The sequence below is a fragment of the Carettochelys insculpta genome, chromosome 1 (assembly GCF_033958435.1).
Source record: "Carettochelys insculpta isolate YL-2023 chromosome 1, ASM3395843v1, whole genome shotgun sequence".
Taxonomy (NCBI): domain Eukaryota; kingdom Metazoa; phylum Chordata; order Testudines; family Carettochelyidae; genus Carettochelys; species Carettochelys insculpta.
The window spans coordinates 230111758-230132725 of NC_134137.1; the positions used below are offsets into that span (position 1 = coordinate 230111758).

General features: G+C 42.7%; 1 protein-coding gene across 1 annotated transcript in view; it reads right to left on the reverse strand.

Moving 5' to 3' along the window:
- The window catches only part of MAN1A2 (mannosidase alpha class 1A member 2), a 266972-nt gene that overhangs the window by 197902 nt on the left and 48102 nt on the right, over positions 1–20968 (reverse strand). Inside the window, exons 2-3 of the mRNA XM_075001072.1 lie at positions 14450–14705; positions 8662–8758 (exon numbers count right to left, since the gene is read on the reverse strand). Of these exons, the coding sequence (XP_074857173.1) occupies positions 8662–8758; positions 14450–14705 (353 nt within the window). The remainder of the gene's footprint in view (positions 1–8661; positions 8759–14449; positions 14706–20968) is intronic.

Genomic DNA, 20968 nt, shown 5'->3' on the forward strand with positions numbered 1-20968 from the left:
AAAGTCACACATGCTAGTCTGATGGCCCTGAGCTCCCTCACATTTATGTGGAGCCGAAGGTCCAACACACTCCAAAGAGCCCGGCTTTGTAATTGACCCAGGTGTGCTCCCCACCTCTGGTCTGAAGTGTGCGTTACTAGGGAAAGTGAAGGCTGCTGAGGGGCAAAGGGGACTCCTGAGAAGACGACCCCCTCGTCCAACCACCAATGCAGGGTCGACAAAGTCTGTTTCGGTACCGTAACCACCAAGTCTAAACTGTCTCTTACAGGGTGATAGACCGATGGCAGCCATAGCTATAGAGGGCGCATCCTTAACCTGGCGTGCTGTACCACAAAGGTGCATGCTGCCATGTGACCCAGAAAATGCATGCAGCACCTGGCCGTCGTGGTGGGAAGTGCCAGGATGTCTCGGATGATGTCCCCCCATGGATCTGAACCTGGCGTCCGGCAGTAACACCCTAGCTCACCTTCCATCCAGATGTACCCCTACAAACTCTACTGACTGAGACGAGACTAACACCAACTTTAATTCGTTGATCAAGAGACTGAGGCTTACAAAGGTTTGATGGATCAATTGTACATGCTTAATCACCTGCTCCCTGGAATGACCTTGACTAGCCAGTCATCCAGACACAGGAACAGCTGCACACCTTGCCTGTGCAGGTGCGCTGGTACTTCCACCATGCATTTGATGAAGACCTTTGGGGCCACAGAGACCGAAAGTCAGGACTGTAAACTGATAATGGTTCCCATCTGCCATGAACCTGAGAAACCTCCTGTGAAGAGGACAGACTGAAACATGCATCCTGTAAATTGAGAGCTATGAACCAATCCCCACACTCCAGCATCAGGAGTATGAGACCCAAGATATACAAAATTTTATCTTTTTTCACAAACTCATTGAGACCTCTTAGTTCCAGGATGGGTCTCAAGCCCGGCTTCGTTTCAGAATTAGGAAATACCGGGAATAAAACACCCATCCCCTGAAACTGGGAGGAACTTCTTCTCTGGCCCCAGAACCCAGGAGGGATTGCACTTCCTGCAGTAACAGGATCTTATGAGAGGGGTCCTTGAAGAGGGCCAGGGAAGGAGTTTGGAAGGAGGATACAAAGAGACCTGAATAGTATATTCCCTCTACTGTACGCCAGACCCACCAGTCTGTGCTGATGCCGCACCATGTATGGTAAAAGCGGAAGAGGTGAAACAAAAGAAGTGGGGATCCTGGAGTGTGTGAGATCAACTTGTCGCTCCCAACCATGATATCAAAACTGAGGCTCGAGCCCCTGTGGGCACTTTTGGTGGCCTTGAGGTTGTTGGGCTGAACAGTGCCTGTCCCTCCTGTTCTACCTTCTCCTGCCATCTGTTTGCAGCTGCAGAAACTGTCTTTGCTGAAGATGGAGATTACAATGCCTGTGTTGGTTAGCAGGTGTATGCAGGCCCAAGGAGCAGAGGGTGGCCCTAGAGTCTTTCAGACTATGCAGTCTTTTATCTCTATTATCTGAAAATAGCATAGGACCATCAAAGGGGAGTTCTGGCTTGTCCACTGGACCTCATGAGTCAGGCAGAAACCTGCAACTAAGCACCCTTGTGCATTGCCACGCTGGAGACCATAACCCTCATGGCACCATCCACCGCATCCAATGTTGCCTGCAGGGCTGCCCTTGAAATCAGTTTGTTCTCCTCCACCACGTCTGTGAAGTTGTGCTTGGCTTCGCTTGGCACCATCTCTGAGAGCCTAGACAGGGCACTGACTGTATTATAAGCATACCTGCTAACCAGAGCCTGCTGGTTAGCAATTCTTTATTACAACCTTCCTGTTGAATAGATCTTCCTCCCACAGAGGTCCAAGCATTTAGTTTCTCTGTTTTTCAGGGTGGGACCCTGGAACCCTTGGCGCTCTCTCTGGTTAGCAGCGTCCACTACCAGAGAGTCAGGTGGGCGGGGTGCGTGAACAAATATTCATTCAAATAGTCATTGCCCTGGGATGGGACAAAGTACCGTCTCTCATTCCTACAGGCCACAGGAAGGGTGGAAGCAGGGGTCTACCAAACCATTTTAGATGTAGTGGCAATTATTTTGACTATGGGCAGAGCCACCCTGTTGGGAACTGCGGAGGACAAAATGTCCATGACTAGGTCCATTTCATCCTGGACCTCCTCCACTTGCACCCCCAAGTTTTGGGCACTCTCCTGAGGACCTGTTGAAAAGTCCTGCCATCCTCCAATGGAGGTGAGGCCGATGAGCCTGCCACTGCCTCTTCCAGGGAGGAAGAAGATGATAGCACTTGTGCTTTCATTTGGACGGGAAGAGAAGTAGTGACCTGTTCAGGCACTTGGCCCCCATGGAAATTATGGGGAAATTGGGGGACACCATTGGCAGAGCTAGCATAGGCACCGACTGGCCAAAAAACCCTGCAACAGGTGGCACAAACGGCGCTGTTACCACTCCCTGCACTTGAGTCAATGTTGGTGTCTGGGCTGGCGCCTGCCCCATCAGTACCAGAAGTACAACCACCAATGGTGCTGGCACTGAGGGGGGCCAGTCCTGCTGCAACGGCGATGGTGCAGAGGTTGATGCCAACAAAGTAGACGCAGGCGGCTCCAGGACGACCACCACTTCTTGTCTTTGTTCCAGTGGTGGGGTGCCCAGTGACGACAACAGTGGCAAGCATGGAATTGCAGGGGCCCTCAGCATGATTAAAGGCACTTCAATGGCCTGGCCCTGAACCTCATGAAATGCCATGGGGGTCCAGAAGGGCCACTGCTGAGTCGCCAGCGAAGCCAACGGCCAACCCGTATCATCCGGGAGATGACTACAGTGCCTGTGGTGGCTATGGTGCAACCTTCTTGAGCTCCCACTCCACCCAGAAGTTGAGTAAAAGGAGTCCAACTCCAATGCCAATTCAGCAGCAGATGACCACAGCAGGGCCACTGGAGTTGGTGCCAAGTCATGACCACCAAGGACGGTGCCGGAGTATAGGATACCTGAATCTGGCCCACAGTCTGCTGGGTCTGCACCAGAGAGCTCGGCAGCGAATACTGCATCAGTGCCAGTGTTGATGAGTGCAGCGGTTGGCATCGGTGTCATGCCCATGTGCCCCGATCGCTCCGTTTCAGTGCAACAGCACCTGTCCTCCACAGATGGAGGAAAACCTGGAACCGTCATCTGCAGGAGTTGTTGTGCCGGTCAAAACACCTCTGGTGTTGAGGGCAAGTCCAACGCCTGCGGGCTCCCACTCCAAATCGGCTTCAATGGACGTGACCCCTGCCCTTCAGCAGTGCACACCAGAGCCTTGGACTTGAGGCCGCCCCGCTTTGACTTCAGCGAGCGATGCCTCTTATGCCTCCTCCTCTTCCCTGGCACCAGAGATTGACTCCTATGGTGCCGAGAAGGCGACGGTGCGTGCACCTGCTCTTGGTAACAGAAGCCCTTAGGCAGCGCTATGGTTGATGGCACCAGTGCACTTTGCACTGAGGAGGCTCCACTCTCCACTCCTGCTGGAGACTCCTGAGGCTTAAGAGCTGCCTCCGTTAACAGGACTTTAAGGCATTGGGCCCTATCTTTCAAAGTTCGGGGCTTAAATGTCTTACAAATTGGACAGCGATCACGCAAGTGTCCCTACCCCAAGCAAATCAAACAGGCTGAAGGGGGGTGACTTTTGGGCATGCGTTCGCCACATTTTGAATAAACCTTAAGCCTGGGGAGCCAGGCATTCCCCAGCACCGAGGGGAACAGAAAGTCTCACCTCGGCTATTAGTTAAAACACTAAGACTAGCTATCAAGCAGTAAAACTAGTTACACCTCTTCAAGCACTATTTACACTATAATAGGCTACTAGCTAAAGAATTGAGCAGAGAAAGCAACAGCTCCAATGATCAGCAGCGTGGCAAGAAGGAACTGAGCGGGGGTTGGGGTGGGCAATGCATATATTGGTCACAATATCATTGCCACTCCAGGAGGCACCGCACTAACCCTATGGCAACTGGCTATGCAAAAAGCTTCCAGCGACTGGGCATGTGCCCATGTACCCCCAACTTGGAACGGACATGAGCAATCACTTGAAGAATTATATAAATTTAACATGGCACTTGTCTAACAGATTAAAAGCTGGCTAACCTGTAGGTCTTAAAAATAACCGCACAGAGATAATCATCATCCAAAGGGGGCATTTCTTGTGGATTCACAGGGATAAATTCTAAGCGCTATGCTATTTAAAACTCTTTACTAACTGATGGTACAAGCAAACAACGTGTATTTTAATTGGGTAAATGTAAAATATACTACGGGGGAAGACATTCTGAGCAATTCTGCACCTGTAGCAAACACATCCTCCTCTCCACATAATTCCTGTGCTTCCTTATGGGGAAGCAAAGGGAAGCCATGTGTGGGGGAGGGTGATAACCAAGGGCATGTCTCTTCCCAGACAGAAGTAAGGAATGGCTATGGCATACACAAACACTCCATTTCAGCAAGCGCAGCGCTGCCAGTTAGAAGGAGGCTGCATCTCCACTCAGCTGACTCTGTAGATGAACACCAGCTCCTGGGTCCTAGTGCCAATCATGTTCCCCTTCCGAGTGTTGGGAGTCTTCCCGTTTTCAGTGCAACTGCAGCAGGGCTGGGTGAAAGGAAGGTGGAGGGAAGAGGCAGTGAGAAGAGAAGGGGGTAGAATAAGGCAGAGGGAGGGGGAAATCAAGAAAAGGGGAGAGAGGAATCATGGGAGGAAATGGGAGCCTGGAATGGAGCATCCCCACAGCAGCAGCCAGCACTCCCCTATTAAGCAAGCCAATCGAACACTCATGCCTTCACACAACTGATCCCCAACAAAATTCACCTGGACCCCTGCTCCATCAAGCCCCACCCTCACAGCATCCAGATACCCCCGCTGATCACCTCATACCATGACTCCATAAACCCCACCTCCCCACACACAGACATCCCTCCCCACAGAGCACCAGAAACCTTCAACTGGCTCCTTTGCAGAGTCCCATTCCCCCTGCACGTCCAGATTGCATTACACAGGAACCACACACACACACACCACACTTGGATCCTGCTGGCCTGAGCCTGCTCACCCACACCTAGTACAACTGGCATAGAGTGGCAGGGCTCTAGGATGTTTCTGGGGCAGACCCAACCCTTGCATTGTGTCAAGGTCAGGCGCAGCCTCACTGCTGAGTCCCTGTACTGGAACTTCAGGGTGATCTCCCACATCAGTGCAGGACGTAGCCCATGCTCCTCACTGCCATGCTGGAGACATATTTATTTATTGACATACAAAATTTGCAGATTTTTTTCAGCATTTTAAAGTAATGTGTGCGTAATTTTTAATTTTATAATGCCAAATTTCCTCAAGTGAAATATATATCTAGGAACAAAGAACGCTGGCAACACTTTTGGGATGAGGGATTGTATTCTGGAAAGTAGTGGCTCTGAAAAGATTTCTGGTTTCTTCTGAATAATCAGCTGAACATGAGCTTCCAGGACAACACTGTGGTCAAAGAGGTTACTGTAATCTATGGGTTCATACAAAGGCATCTCAACTCAAAACTAGAGGGATTATTTTACTTAGGAGTGGGGAAAATATGTCCCCTGGGCCAGATCCGGCCCATCAAATGTTTTCCTTCAGCTCACCATGACTTTGGAGGCCAGGGTCCAGAGAAAATGTCCCACATCCCACTAAAACACTCATGTAGTCCACCTGCCTGCCATAGCCATGCTGCTCCTGGAAGTGCCACACCCAGAAGCTGCTGGCTGGCAAGCATGTTTCTGCGTATCCCTCAGAGCAAGTAGAACAGCAGGTCTCCACATACTGTCTACACCCTCAAGCACCATCCTCACAGCTCCAAGTGGCCAGAAACCAGTCAATGGGAGCTGCCGTGGTGATGCTTGCAGGAGTGGGCAGCACACAGGTCAGCTGTCCCCCGCTTCCAACAGGGCATACCGAGACGAGTTTGCCCAAAGCAGCCAGCAGCTGTGTGCGGCATGAGGCAGTGCTCCCTGTAAACTGAGAACTTGGGCAGCCACCCAGGAGAGATTCAGGTGCCACACAGCTGATTAGCAAAGCATCCACAAGTGGCAGCACATGTTTCTACTGGTGGTACACATCAGTACATATGTTGGTGCACATAAAAATTTATTCTGCACACGGATGGAAAAAATTGAGAGGGAACACTAGCATGGGGCCACCATGGCACGACTGCCCTGCTGCACCACTGACTGAGAGCCACCTATGGTAAGCATTCCCAGCAAAAGCCAACATCTGACATCCCCTCCCATACTTCAACCCCTGCCCCAAGTCAGAACCCCCTTCTGCACCCAAACCACACATCCATTCCATTAATATAATAAGAAAGTGCGGCCTGTGACCACTTGCCAAAATCTTGGAGTGCGCCCCCTGCAAAAATTATTGCCCACCCCTAATTTTACTTCTATATTCAGCACAGATGCAACCACTTTTGGAATACTGTGTCTAATCCCGGTGCCTGTAATTCAAGAAAGCTTTTGATGAACTGGAATGAATTCAGAGAAGAGCCACGAAAATGATTAAAGGGTTTGGAAACATATCTCACAGTGATAAATTCAAGGAGCTCAGCACATTTAGCTTAATAAGAAGGTTAATGTGTGACTTGATTATTGTATATGAGTACCTACACAGGTACCAAATATTTAGTAATGGGTTGTTCAATCTAGCAGAGAATGGTCCAATAGCTAGAACTAGAAACTGGACAAATTCCTATAAAAACTGAACCACAGGGCTACAGAAGGGACTGAAGGATCATCTGGTCTACACCCTTGTCAACATGCAGGATTTACTGTGTCTAAACCCAAGCCAGCTAACCAACCTCCAGTGACGGAGATTCCACGAATTCCCTAGGGAGTATGCTGCACTGCTTGACTGTTCTTATTGTTGGGAAGATTTTCCTCAGATTTAATCTCAACCTACTATGCTGTACTTTGAACCCTCTTGTCCTGTCCTCTTTGGCAAAAGAAATAATTTTCCTCTACCTTTTTAAAGGCAGGCTTGCACATATTTGAAGACAACTGTTATGTCTTCCCTTAATCTCCTTTTTCCAAGTTCAGACTAAAGTAGGGAGTTAGTTTTAACAGTGAGTAATTAGCCATTAGAACAACTTATCAAGAGTTTCGGTGGAGTCTCCATCAACAAGTTTTTTCTTCCTCAAAAATATACTTTAGAAATTATGAAATGCTATGGTTTATGTATACACAAACTCAGACTAGATTATCAAACTTCATGGATTCATAGATTCTCAGACCACAACAGACCAGTATGAATTTATTCTGACTTCCAGTAAAATACATGCCATAAAACTTCCCCAAAATAATTCTGCCTCTCCATTTTTCATAAATGCTCTGCTTTTAACAAAAAGAGATTCATGTTCTGGAATGCCCCTTATACGTTCCCTCCTGAACATTCAGCGCTCTAAATTCTCCTTTTCATCTCACTGTTCCTGCATTACCTCTGTGTGTTGCTCCCAGGATTTTCCTTCCATTCTCAACTTTGCTCATCAGATTACCCTCTTCAACATGGGTAAACCTAATTCAGTTGTATTGGTTCAGCTACACATTCAAAGCCAATGACTCTCTAAATGTACTTCTCCACCTCTGATCTTTCACTATCTCCAGTCTTGCATTGTTGTCTTTCCTAAATATCCTCTTGGAGACATCTCAGCCACTTAAGGAACATCCTGTCAAATCATCCAGTCTTTTTACCGGAACCATCTTTTTCCCTCCCTTTCCATAACCAACGCTTGTAATACTGTCATCTTACATTAAAGCGTCTCATGCTTCTACAGCCAGGTTCAAGCTAAACCTTTCTACTTCCTCATTATCCTTTCCACTCTTACCTTGTGTTCTGCAACTTCTTCATCTCCGATTTCCCCCCGCATCTTCCTTTTCCCTGCCCCAGGCTATCCAAAATGTTATTGCTAACAGACATCTTCCTTCTGTCATGGGCAATGATGCAATGCTGTAACTACTCCAACATCGCTCCTTTCCTTGAATTCCTTCACTGCCTTCTCTCTCCTGCATCAAAATCAAACTCCTCATTCTTATCTTCAAGCATTTCCAAAACTGTAGACCTGCTTAACCCATATTCTTGTGCTCTGAATTTTGTTCTTTTTTATTCAACTTAAAAGTTTAGAATTACTCCTAAACTCCTGTATTTGCATCCTTTAGTCCCACTTACTGCCTGAACTGATTTTCTTACAAATAGTGTTTCTAGGTGTCTGAATTTAAATTTTGAGAGTTTACTTCCAAGCATGTGGAAAAGGCATGCTGACTTTCTACACAATTCACAATCAACGAGTGACACATGACACTTCATAAATACCATTATCACATTATTACTATTAGTATGCACATCAAAATATACCTGTCCATAAGCCCAACTCAGCAGTGTATCTTTACAGTAATCAAATATTTAAAAAGCACTTGCCACAGAACAAATCCCATTAAATAGTGTCTATTTGGCTACAAATGGTCATTAACATTATGCATTAATAGCTCTCTCTCCGATCCACAGTATTAAAATACCTACAGTATAGCTTACTATACTAAGAAAATTGATATGAAATATCAAAAAGAGAATTATGAGACTGAAGGACAGAACAGAAGCGCTAAAGCAACGGAAAGTATAACCTACCAAATATGTTGGTGGAATGTCCTTTTCTGGCAATGGGTTTGAGTTCATTATGTCCCCATCCATATTGCCTGTAATTATCCCAGGCATGTTTCATCATCTGAGGAAGGGAAACATTAGATTAAGTTAATATGCATTATTCGTACAATGCCATTTTATAAGATAGTTCCTCATCTGAATATTTCTGTACCTCACATTCATCAGTGTATTGATGGTTATTCTAACCATTTCTATCACTCATGATGGTGAGACTAGAGAGTCATGAACAGTATTTGATTAAAAAAAAAATCTCAGCCGCATCTAAAACACTTCAATAAAGAGGAACATAGCATTGTACATGCCGCAGCAGTTTCAAAAGACATGAAATTCTGCCTTTTTTTTTTTTTTTAAACTGGCAGCTATTGAAAGTGTAAACAGTAATTTAATTTCACTCGTGGCTTTTAGGTGCACCACCTTTCTGAAATTCAAGCAACTAGTTTAAATGCTTATCGACAGACTCAGGAGCATAAGCATAATATAAGTTTTTAAAAATCTTAGCCTACATCTAACTAACTTGGCTTAGCAATAACACAACAACAATCAATACACATCTGAAAGGTGGAAACCAAGCAGAGAAAGGAGAAATTAAGGAAGTTTTGACAGAGCCAAGTTACTTTGTGGCAAGGCAGGATGAGAGTCTACAGCACACTTTGCCATGCAGAATAAGGGGAAATTTCCAGAAGAGCCAAAAGTTGGCTCCCAGTAGGAAACACCTGAGAAGCACTGCTAGAAAATATTCTGTAAGAGACAATCCTCAATTGGCTGATGGGAAGTGAATTTGACGATCTAATAGTGTTGGAGTTTACCATCCTTAGCTCCATGATTCCATGGTATATATACTAAAAAACAAATTAACACTACACCAAAGGTGAAGAGAGGAGAGCTCCACGAGGCCTGTAATTTCATTACAGTTCACACTTTGCGTTAGACATTCTGGTAATTATTTGTACAGTACAAAGAGACATACAATGCTATACAATAGGTGAACTGTGCAAAACACTGAGCAGACATGATGTAATAAAAATAATACTTGGTATTTACATAGCACTTTACACATTCCAACTGACAAAAACACAACAACCAGTTGTAAAGTAAAGTTTGTATGCAACACTATGCCTTTTAAACATAAGGAAATACAATGAGAAGTAGTAACTTGCCTACAGTCATTGCATGAGTCAATATGTAAATTCTGTACCAGGCCCTCTAAGTGCATCTGGAAGCAACATACAAATGAACACAATTTTCTATAATCGTGGATAAAATTGGTTTTATCTATTTAAAATGGAACACACACCATTCTTATTGTGTTCCTGCTCTCCTCAGGTTTGCAATTCCTTCTTTAAATATTACTTGCTCTACCATTTGACAAAAAGCAGGCTTAGATTTCATGTGGGTTGGGAATTTCTAAAGTGCCTAAATAACTCAGGGATTATTTAACATTTAATTGTGGTAGACAGCCATGAATTGGAGACCTGTGTATAGGGCATCAAGTATGTGTTTCCTTTACTGTGTTTTTGACAATTTTGTGCAATTCAGCCTAGTTTTAGTCAAAGCCTGATGTGATGAATTAGGATCTCTCTCATGGCTGATAAATGCATTAAGAAAGGGTGACTTGCCTCACACAGCAACTGTGGTTCTTCAAGGTGTATGTTGCTATGGGTGTCCCACTTCAGATGCACATGTACCATTCTAGCCCGTGAGTGAAGATTTTCTGTTTGACCTCCATATGCATTTTTCACCACATTTTGGTGTGCTCTGAATATTTATAGGGTTGCACAGACAAGTAACCCTCAGCTCCTTCTCCACCCAAACATTCAATAAAGCAGTTTAAAGGAAAGGAGGACAAGTAGTGGAATAACTAGAGGAACACACATTTCACATAACCTGGTTACTGCAAAGGTGAGTACCCCTTTCTTCCCTGTCAAGCAGCATCCCTGTCGATGCTCTACTTCAGGTGACTACTGAGCAAAATCTTCCCAGGCAGGAGGGATATTTGGAACCAAGTCCAAAACTGAAAACAGGTACATCAGAACCAAGTGCTAGATCCAATCTGGTAATACAGATCAAGGCATAAGCAGTGATACCAGTGGTTGAACCTCTTCCATTTCTGAAGCTAAGTAATTTGAGTTGACTCCCTTCTATTGTTTAATAATACAACCTGTATTCCTATCATGCAGGTTGATTCTAATCCTGTGAGCCATCTTGACTCAGGTCCGCAGACTAAGGGCCCCCAGGTTGGGGTGAAACACCAGACCTGCATCCTGGGAGAGAAGAGGAACAGTCTGAACTAAGAGTGTCATTTTGAACAACAGGTGAAACAGGTAAGGATATTAAGCTTGTCTCAGCCAGGGCTGCACTGTGAGGATAACCCTAGTCTGGTGCTGTCTTATCTTCCTCACTCTTTGAATTATTAGAGCTGCAAGGAATGTGTAAAACTGGTTGTTAATCACAGGAGGGAGAAAAACATTTCCCCAGAGAGCCAACCAAGGCCTTTTCTTGAGCAAAATAAGGTGGTTTGATGTGGCAAAGGGACACACCTGAAAAAGAGCCACCTTTGGAATATCCTATGAAGAATTTGAGAGTCCAACTCCCACTCATAGTACTGGGAGATGGATCTGCAGCACATAGGGCTGTGACATTCTGGGCTACAGGAAACTAAATTACTGAGATATGAATCTAATAGCTTATAAATTGGTTCCAAAAATGTACAGTTTTGGTGCACAAAGAAAGTAATCTTGCTCCTCCCCATACACTGAAGCTGTAAGAACTTTACAGCTTTAACTTTTATGAGACACTGAGACCAGACCTCAAGAACTAGGAAAAATTGGTTTTTTTTTGGTCATACCAACAATTTTGAACACATGATTAGAAAAACATTTCCCATGCTAAATGGCACCATGAAGTGCTAGATTATTTTTTAGTGCTCAAAAAATATTGAATTTCATCTATTTGGTTCTGTACCTTATGTTACCATCCCTAATTTAATTCAATAATGGAAGACCTGAATTTAAATCCAGGTGAAGACCATGCAAGTCTAAAACGTATTCCAATGTTTGGTTTTTTTTAAATCAAGTCCCAATATTACAGCTAGTCTAAAACTACCCGCACAGAATACACGAATGATGAAGTGAAAGAGTCTCCATAATACAAAACACTTGTCCTCTTCTAAAGTAGCACACAACCATTCACCATCCATTGTTCAAAAGTTTCTGTACTACTTTTACATGCCATTTGGATCATACTATAATTACATAATGTCTCCCCAAAGATGGATTTATATAATATATTGCTGCCCATCCTGCAAAACAATCAAAGGTTTTAAAAACAGATCTCTCTTCAAAGTTATTAGGTCACTCTTCTGAACATGAAGTAGAGAATAAGTAAATCTATTATCTTGTTGCACAGCATCCAAGGGAGACATAGTATGACCAATCTTTATTGATGGAAGAAGGAATGATCATGATAAATGTTTCAAGAAGAGGTAAGTTCTGTTCAATCAATAACCTGTTGTGGTTCCATTTATGGATACGCAAGATTTCCAAAAAAGGAGAGAGTCTGAAGAGACAAAGAATGAAATAAAATCGTTGTCCTACTTTCCTACAGTAAAGTGTCTTAATGATAGATACAAGAAAGCAGAGAACAAGAAATCAAGGCCATTTTTAAGAAACAAAATGAGATAGCAATATCTATTTTAAACATAATAAGCCAAGAATGGTACAAAAACAATGACTGAGACTTTTGGGCTGGAATTATCTCTGGTGAGCAGTCAGGAAAAAAATTAGGAAATGTACATAAGTAAGTCATAACACAGCAGACACAGAGTGCAGTTCATAGCTGCTCAGATCTTTAATATGAAGGTCAAGAATATGGCAGTCCTACTGTTAGGATACAATGCTCTAACTTAATCCGAGAATCGAGGCTCTGGATGTTGCCTGAGCCTTTAAACAGTCTCTTGGGAGTAACCCTTTTACCATAGCAGTCCCCTAGCCAGACAGACTTTTCCCACAAGCCTGGGCCAATAAGGCCACAGAACCTCTGCAACTTATCCTTCAGACTCCAGTACTACTTGTCTATCAATGTCACCTGTAAAAGGCAAGTCTCCCTTAGCTAGGTTTATGACTTAAGCACCTGTGACAAGAGGTAGCTTTTTCAACCCATGTTCAATTTTAATAGTCAAATACAACACTGTGTCAGGAAGTACTGAGGTTATCAAAGAGTTGGTACTGGAAGAAATCAGGGTTCTGCCAATGCCTCCTTTAGTAGAAATCCATCTTGGCTCACTCTTCTGTTCTTTTGACTCTGAGTCCAAAATGATAGCTGCATGTCTGAGAGCCCTGATGCCTTCAATCCACTGTTTTTCAGCTTGTGCTTGTTGCTCTACTTTCTAGCAGAGAGATGGGGGGAAATAACTTGCTCTAAAAGTTAATCTTCAGTCATTGATGTTTCAGATGTTCCTCTACAGTCTTCCTTTCAAATGGCGGATTCAGCCAGCTCCTGATCACACATTCATACCACAAAAGGTAGCTGTGGCCCAAACACCTCAGCTTCTTCTCTCTGTTTCAGGAGAAGCATTTTACTCATGCTGCAGCCAAGCTAACATTGGGCAATAATTTTTTGGGGGGGGCGGGCACTCCAAGGTGGTCAAGGGCTGGACATTTCTATTATATTAATGGAGGTGGTACGGGGTCTTGGACAGAAGCTGAGTGCAGAAAGGAATTTGGGGTAGGTGACTGGAGTGCAGGAGTGTGAGGTCTGGGAATTTGGGTGAAGGGGGTTGTGACCTGAGCCAAGGGACTCGGTACAGGAGAAGGGGTGGAGTTTAGTACTTTTGTTCAGTTAGTGAGGAAATTTACCTACTATGAAAGTTCATTTTTAAGCAGTCAGGTTTGCATTAGCTTATATGCCCTCTCTTAGGCATTGTGTACACTACGCAGCTTTCAGCAACGTGGCTGCCTTGCTACAACCATGCTCTAAAAGTTACACAACGTAGCTTCTGTTTGTCAGTTCTTTTGCAGGGGTACTTCAAAGTACCCACGGCTGACCCACGGCTACCTGCAAGCCAACACTTGGAAGTTTCACACTTTGACATTGCTGCAGGGGGAGATTTAGCTTAATGAAGTGCTGCATATGGACCACAGCACTTCATTATCAAAACAAAAAGCAGTCAAGTAGCACTTTAAAGACTAGCAAAATAGTTTATTAGGTGAGCTTTTATGGGACAGACCCACTTCTTCAGAACTATTTTGCTAGTCTTTAAAGTGCTACTTGACTGCTTTTTGTTTTGACAGCGTATAGACTAGCACAGCTTCCTCTCTGTTACTATTCAGCACTTCGTTAGTAATCTCCCCATACCCTAATTACCATGCCCCCTTTGAAGTTCAGGGCTAGTCTAGACATAACCATTAAATGCCAATCATATGTTCAATATTTGAAAGCATATATGACCACATATGCATCCATTCTACTTTTCAGTGAGTCAGAATACTGAGAAACAAGTGAATGCAAAATGTTAGAAATATGACATAAGACATCCACACTCCTGTGAAATTTCTGAATACAAATTATAATTCAATTCCTGCTCTCACACAAATGAATAGTTCTCATGTAATTATTACTAAATTTTTTTAAAGCTCATTATCGCACATTTTTAACTGTGATTTTATGAAATGTTCTCAGCAGCAATGGCTGGAAACTTAAGTAAAGCAATTCCTACCACAGCCTGCAACAAGCATGATCACACCCTGCCCATTACCTCTTTAACTTTGTCCCTCTTTTCTCTGATGTCCTTATCTGTTGGATCTGCACTGTTTATCCCTATGAGGTTTGGTACTGGTACGGGTGGGAGCGGCTTGTTGTCTTTCTTTTTCATCTCTTGCGCTACTTTGTTCTTTTCTGTCTGAATTTCTGCTCGAATCTCATCACGAGATTTCTTCAGCTTCTCTTTTGCCTCTTCTAGAGCCTTCTCATGGTCTGCTCGTATCTTATTTCTCAGGCGTTCCTCTTCTTCTCTAAAGAAACAAATATGAATCAGAGTTTTGTTTCACAAAGGAACCAAAAATTGTGACAACCCCCCTTAACAAAAAGAAGCCATGGTCTACACTGAATTACTTCAGGCAATTTTGTTGACTCAAACAGAATTTCGTAGCAGTATGTCAATTTAGAATTCGTCTCAGTTCTCAGACCCATTCTACACTGTATTTTGCCACAGCTCCAATGGTAAATCTCAGGTTCACTTTAGTGTCTTACTTTTTCATGAACCTTGAGAGCGCTCATCTTTCTCAGGCAGTGCCTGGTTATTGTAAGTCATACCTCAAAAATTTCCCTTGCCCTTTTATTCAACAGTTTAGAAAGAAAAGTCACGATGTTCTGAATTTCATCTATATTCCTGACACATGGTTTCATAAGTGCATCTCTCCCCACATACTGAGCCATAAAATTATGTTTGGCAATGACCAAATTGAAAAATATCAGGACACTTCCCTACCTTTTGTTCAATAAAGGGCTGCATCAACAACCTGTTTTATAGGTAACATAATGGACTGCAGTCACCCAAACCATTCAGGTTCCAACACATCACATCCCATCCTGAGTGTAATGACAAGGCACTCAAATCTAGGTGGATCATGACATGTTGAGAACTGCAGTCTTTGGAAGCAACAAGGCAATATATGAGCTACTCACTTTGGGCCTTCCAGATTAACTGTCATCCAACTATAAAGTGATTTAAAATTTGAAAGTTTTAAAAAGCTGAGCTTTCTGGTATTAGTCAGCTGCCACTGTCCAACAAATCACTCATTTAGCCTCATTAACAGTCCACACACACCAACAACAAAAACAAAAAAAATCCAGGATATCATTATCCCAACCTTCACCCAACTTTTGCCTCTTTTCCCAATATCTCCCACAGCAATACCTCAGTTCAAGCCACATCTTTTCCTCATGCTGCTTTCTGCATACTCTCCCATAACCCTACTCATCAACTCTCAGCTCTCCTCAGTGTTGCTCTATGATTTACTGAAGAACCAAGTTAGAGCGCGAATACAGAGTTTAGCATGGTGATCTTGCACCATGCCGATAATCTCCTGTCCTGGGTAACCACCTATAACCACTGTCTTCATTCCTGCTCTCACACAGCTCTGGCACAACTCTCGCAATCGTGCTTTCTTCTCTCCTCCCTCAGTTCTACCATTTTTATTGCTAAGCAATTTTACTTCTCCACCCTGAGGCACTGCCACACTTCAGTAATCATTTCATATCTTCTTAAATTCTCTATTCTTCAGCCCCCACATCTCTACCTTCACTGGATCTGATTGTTTCAAAAAGAAAAACCAACAAGATTGGACAGAATCTCCCTACTTCCTTTTCTATGCCCACTTTTCCTCTCTCCTTCTGCCACTAACATCCAAGTATCTAACCACCTGTACTGTTCGGACCCATCCACCAGTCACAGTGATGATTACATACCAACTGTATTTTCTTCTCGGTACCAGTTGAAATAGAATATTTTTACAACAGGAAGAATAGATACCTTGTACCCAAAACATTAAAAGAACTCACTGATAAGCTCTCCAAACCATTAATGTGGAGTTTTAACAAATGTTGGAACACTGGTGAAAAGCATAAGCAGAAAACTAATGTTATGCCAAAGTTTAAAAAGATTAAATGGAATGACCCAGGAAACTCCAGACCAATTCATGTGACATCTGTCACAGGGATAATCACAGAAAGGTTAACAAGAGAGGCAATTAGTAAAGAATTAAAAGAAGGCAACATAATTATCGCTCATCAAAACAGTTTTATGGAAAACAGGTCTTGTCCAACAAAGTTTTTTTGATGAAATTACACATTTGTTTGATGAAGGTAGCTGAATCCTGCAGTTAAAAGTAATGAGCTGCAGCTGACAGCTAAGTGACAGCCACTGTACTTGCTCTTGGCAAAAATGAATCATTGTGTTGACAGAGAGAGAAACTAAAAGCAAGAACGAGTATGTAGTTACGGGAAGATAGAATGTATAATCGAATGCCCAGATAGAGTACAATCAAACTATAAATAATTTAAGGAAATAAAAAGCCCCCTAGCACCACTGCCTCTCTTGCCCCCTCTGTACCTTTGAGTAGAGGATAACGGCCAGTCTGATTTGTACTCCCACCCCTCCACTACATAATTCACAGAAACAGTTTTGGGAAGATGTAGCCCTGAAAAATGTTAATATTATATACCTCTCAAATTATTTATTAAAAATGTGTGCTCATGTTACGTCATGGAAGGATAAACAGTGCTGAAAGCCACTCAACACCCAAATCCACAAAAATGTTTGTTAAGTTTGTGCTAGAAACAGAATTTTCCCACCAACCTAGCACTGAACTACACCAAAGGATAGGTATCTTTCAGGCATGTGGATGTTTTAGATCACAGAAACAGTTATACAAGAGTAAATTCCTAGCTTAGATCAGGCCCAAGTTAAAAAGCTGAAACACGGGAAGTCCTGTGGTAAGCAGCCAATACATTGCTGCAAGCAAAAAGCAGAAAAAAAGCAAATACTTCAAATACTCCTAAAGAAAAATACTGATATACCATGTTTTCTTTTATCAACTCCTTTGCAACTGGAGAACAACTGTACATCCTTAGTTACTTCATTGCAAGAGTTGGACGTGACCATCAGTTCTGGCCCGTCTGCCTCAGTCATCATGGTATTGGGAAAATGAACGAAAAAGGTCAACGGCTTTTCGAATTCAGCTCTCCGAATCAACTCTGCATCACTAATACTTTCTTTAACTTGAAAGTGTGTCAGAAGGTTTGCTCTGGTACACAGGAAACATCTCAATGCCATCAAATTTACATGCATGTGTCACAGCACAGATTGTGACAATAATCACTCCTTGATCACCAGTAGAATATCATCCCAAAGAAACTCTATATGATGAAAGAATGCAGAAAGCCAAAGATCAATACCCTCAATGCCAGAGATGTGCTGAAATGCTCTGTCTTCATAGATGATTTCACTCACCAAATGGAATACAAACCTGATCAATAAACCATTGATGAAACACAATCCACGCTGACAGATGCAATACACAAGTGTGTGCCAAATCTGCCTTTGGAACATGTAAATTCTCTAACAAAGACTGGATCGATGAAAATACTGACATTCTTAGGCCTCTTCTTGAAGAAGAACACAAGGAACATCTGAACAACATAAAGAACCCATCTCAAAGCACAAGAGATCAACTTCAACATACAAGATCTGTTCTTCAGAGAGAATCCAGGAGGTGTACATACAAGTATTGGGCCAATCTATGTTCTAATATTCAAAAGGCATCTGATTTGGGTGACCTGAAAACCATATATGATGAACTGAAGAAAGCACTCAGACCAAATATTACTGAAGTCATCCCACTGAAGCCTTTAAATGGGTAGGTAGTCACAGACAAAAAGCTGAAGATGTCCAGATGTGTGGAACACTACTCAAGTTTTTATTCCCACGAGCATACAATACAACTTGAACTTGACAACTTCATCCCAACTCTTCCAGAAATTTCTGAGCTGGATACAGAGCTTATGGAGGAGGAAATTTCCCAAGCTCTTGATGTTCTGTCTGATGGAAAAGCACCAGGAAATGACAAAATCCCAGCTGAAGTCCTGAAGGCAAACAAGGCTGTGCTCATACTCTTCCTCTACGACTTACTCCTAAAATGCTGGAGTGTGGGAAATGTTCCACAGGACATGAAGGATGCAAACATAATCACTCTCTATAAAACACAAAGGCAACAAGGGTGACTGCAACAACTACGGGTACATCTCGTTACTAAGCATCACAGGTAAAGCCCATGCCATTCTCAAAAGCCTGCAAAAACTCGCAGATCGAGTCTATCCAGAAACACAACGTGACTTCAGGGCTACCAGGTCAACAATGGATGTGATTTTCTCTCTTTGACAACTACAGGAAAAATGAACATAACAAGGAAAGCCGTTATTCATAGCAGTTGTGGACTTAAAGGCATTTGACACAGTCAGTAGATCAGGACTATACAGAGCATTAACCAAGATTGGCTGCCCACTAACCCTACTCGGGATCATAACATCCTTTCATGAAAACATAAAAGCAACAGTGCAACATGATGGAATTATATCAGAACCGTTTGCGATGAACAGTGGAGTCAAACAAGGGTGTGTTCTTGCCCCCATCTTCTTTGGGGTATTTTTCTCAGTTCTATTTAATTGTGCATTTGAAAACTCACACAGCAATGTACTTCTCCACACAAGATTAGATGGCTCTCTCTACAACCTTGCAAGACTAAGGCCAAAACTAAGGTCAAGAAAGTCTTCATTAGGGAACTCCTCTTCGCAGATAGCACAGCTCTCATTGCTCATCATGAAGACACGCTACAGTCACCGATGGGTTCTCTGCCCAGAGCCTGCAAGTTGTTTCCCCTTGACATAAGCATCAAGCAAACTGTTGCATTCACGCAAGGTATACCTCAGCAACCCAATGTCATTCTGGATAACAGGCCATCAGATGTGGTTCAATAATTCTGTTACCTTAGATCTACTGTCACCGCAAACCTATCCATGGACGAAGAACTGAACATCAGAATAGGGCAGTCAGTTACTATTTTTGGCAGACTTACAAAACAAGCACGGAACAATCCTAAACTGACAGTTAAAATAGAGATACTAATCTACCAGGCATGTGTACTGCTATATGGATCTGAGACATGGACCATTTACTCAAATCAGGAGAAAAAAAACTGAACGGCTTCCATCTTCGTTGCCTCCACAGAATTATGAATATCAACTGGCCAGATAAAGTTTCAAATGCAGATGTCTTGTCAAGATCTGGCATACCCAGAGAGATCCTCAACAGCGGAACTCTACTATGGCTTGGTCATGTGACAAGAATGGGTGACAAACATCTTCCCAAAAAAATCCCCTTCAGTGAGCTAAGATTCAAGGATACATGCAAAAACACCATGAATAAGTTCAAATTCGATCTAAACTCCTCGGAATCCACATCATCAGATCAAAATACCTGGCAATGATGGCTACTACAGGGCACATCATTCTTTGATAGTATATGTGCAAGTCACACAAAAGAACTGTCTTAGAAGGAAAAACTCTCAGACTCAAGCATTCAGAAATAGACTGACATGAAGTTATTCCAATCAGCTGTGCAAATCCAATATTGAACAGATAAGCCACAAGAGAAGCTGCAGACTCAAACACTGCCCATAGAGCCTCACTGCTGCTGCTAACCACCGTCTCTCGAGATGAAAAGGGGCCATAGTAGTTTTAATGCAGTGGGTTTTTTCTCTGTGAAGCATCCACTCTGCATTCAGCTCATATGTTTTTCCTCCAATAACCAATCCTGATAAACTTTTCTACTTTTCTCACTCACATGGTATGTTCAATTGTTCATTATTAGTGTCCTGGAACACACTAGCTCTCTTTGCCTATCCTTGTTGGTTTTATCTATACAGGGAATGTACACATACACACTAAGTATGTAAGAAATGGAGAATGCTGTGTAGTTACACAAAAATTGCAACACAAATAGGGAGGGAAAGCACTCCTAATTAAATCAGTTCAATTTATGTTTTATTCCTCAATTCAAAACGACAAATAGATCAATCAAAATCATGCCTATACTTTAATTTGTTGACCTGATGTAGTAAGTCATCCATGCTTTGAATCTAAAGCTATGAATTTATTCCTTAACTTCAAAACATGATGCAAAATTGAATCTATGTTTAAAGTCTTTGTTAAAACAAAATATAAAACACTTAGTTCAAATGCAAGAAAAAAAATCAATGCCGTAGGTAGTCAAACAGAACACACATTAAAACCACTTAGCTAGTAAAATCAAATGAATACCATTAGGAAAACATACTGCTGTGGCTTTTACTTTAAACATGTTGTGGATACACAGACTGATAATTGTAATAATACTTACCAAGTGCATTTTAAACTAGGTGAACAAAAAACAGGAAATAAAATCATTACTGGAGATACTGCTTTGCTCCATGTAATCAACACCTTTGAAAATAGTACATTTCCAAAGGCGTCAAGGGGGTGTGGGGGAACTGAACATACCTTAAAAACAATGCTTATGATAACCCTTTAGGGAAGAGAGACATATGCAGCCAATTTGTTTCAAAATCCTTTTCTTATACTTTCTTCCTACTCAAAAGAAAGAAATGGATAAGGCATTCTACATGAGACAAAAAGACAGCACAACTGTGTGCTGTCTTCCTGAAATAATCATATACATCTC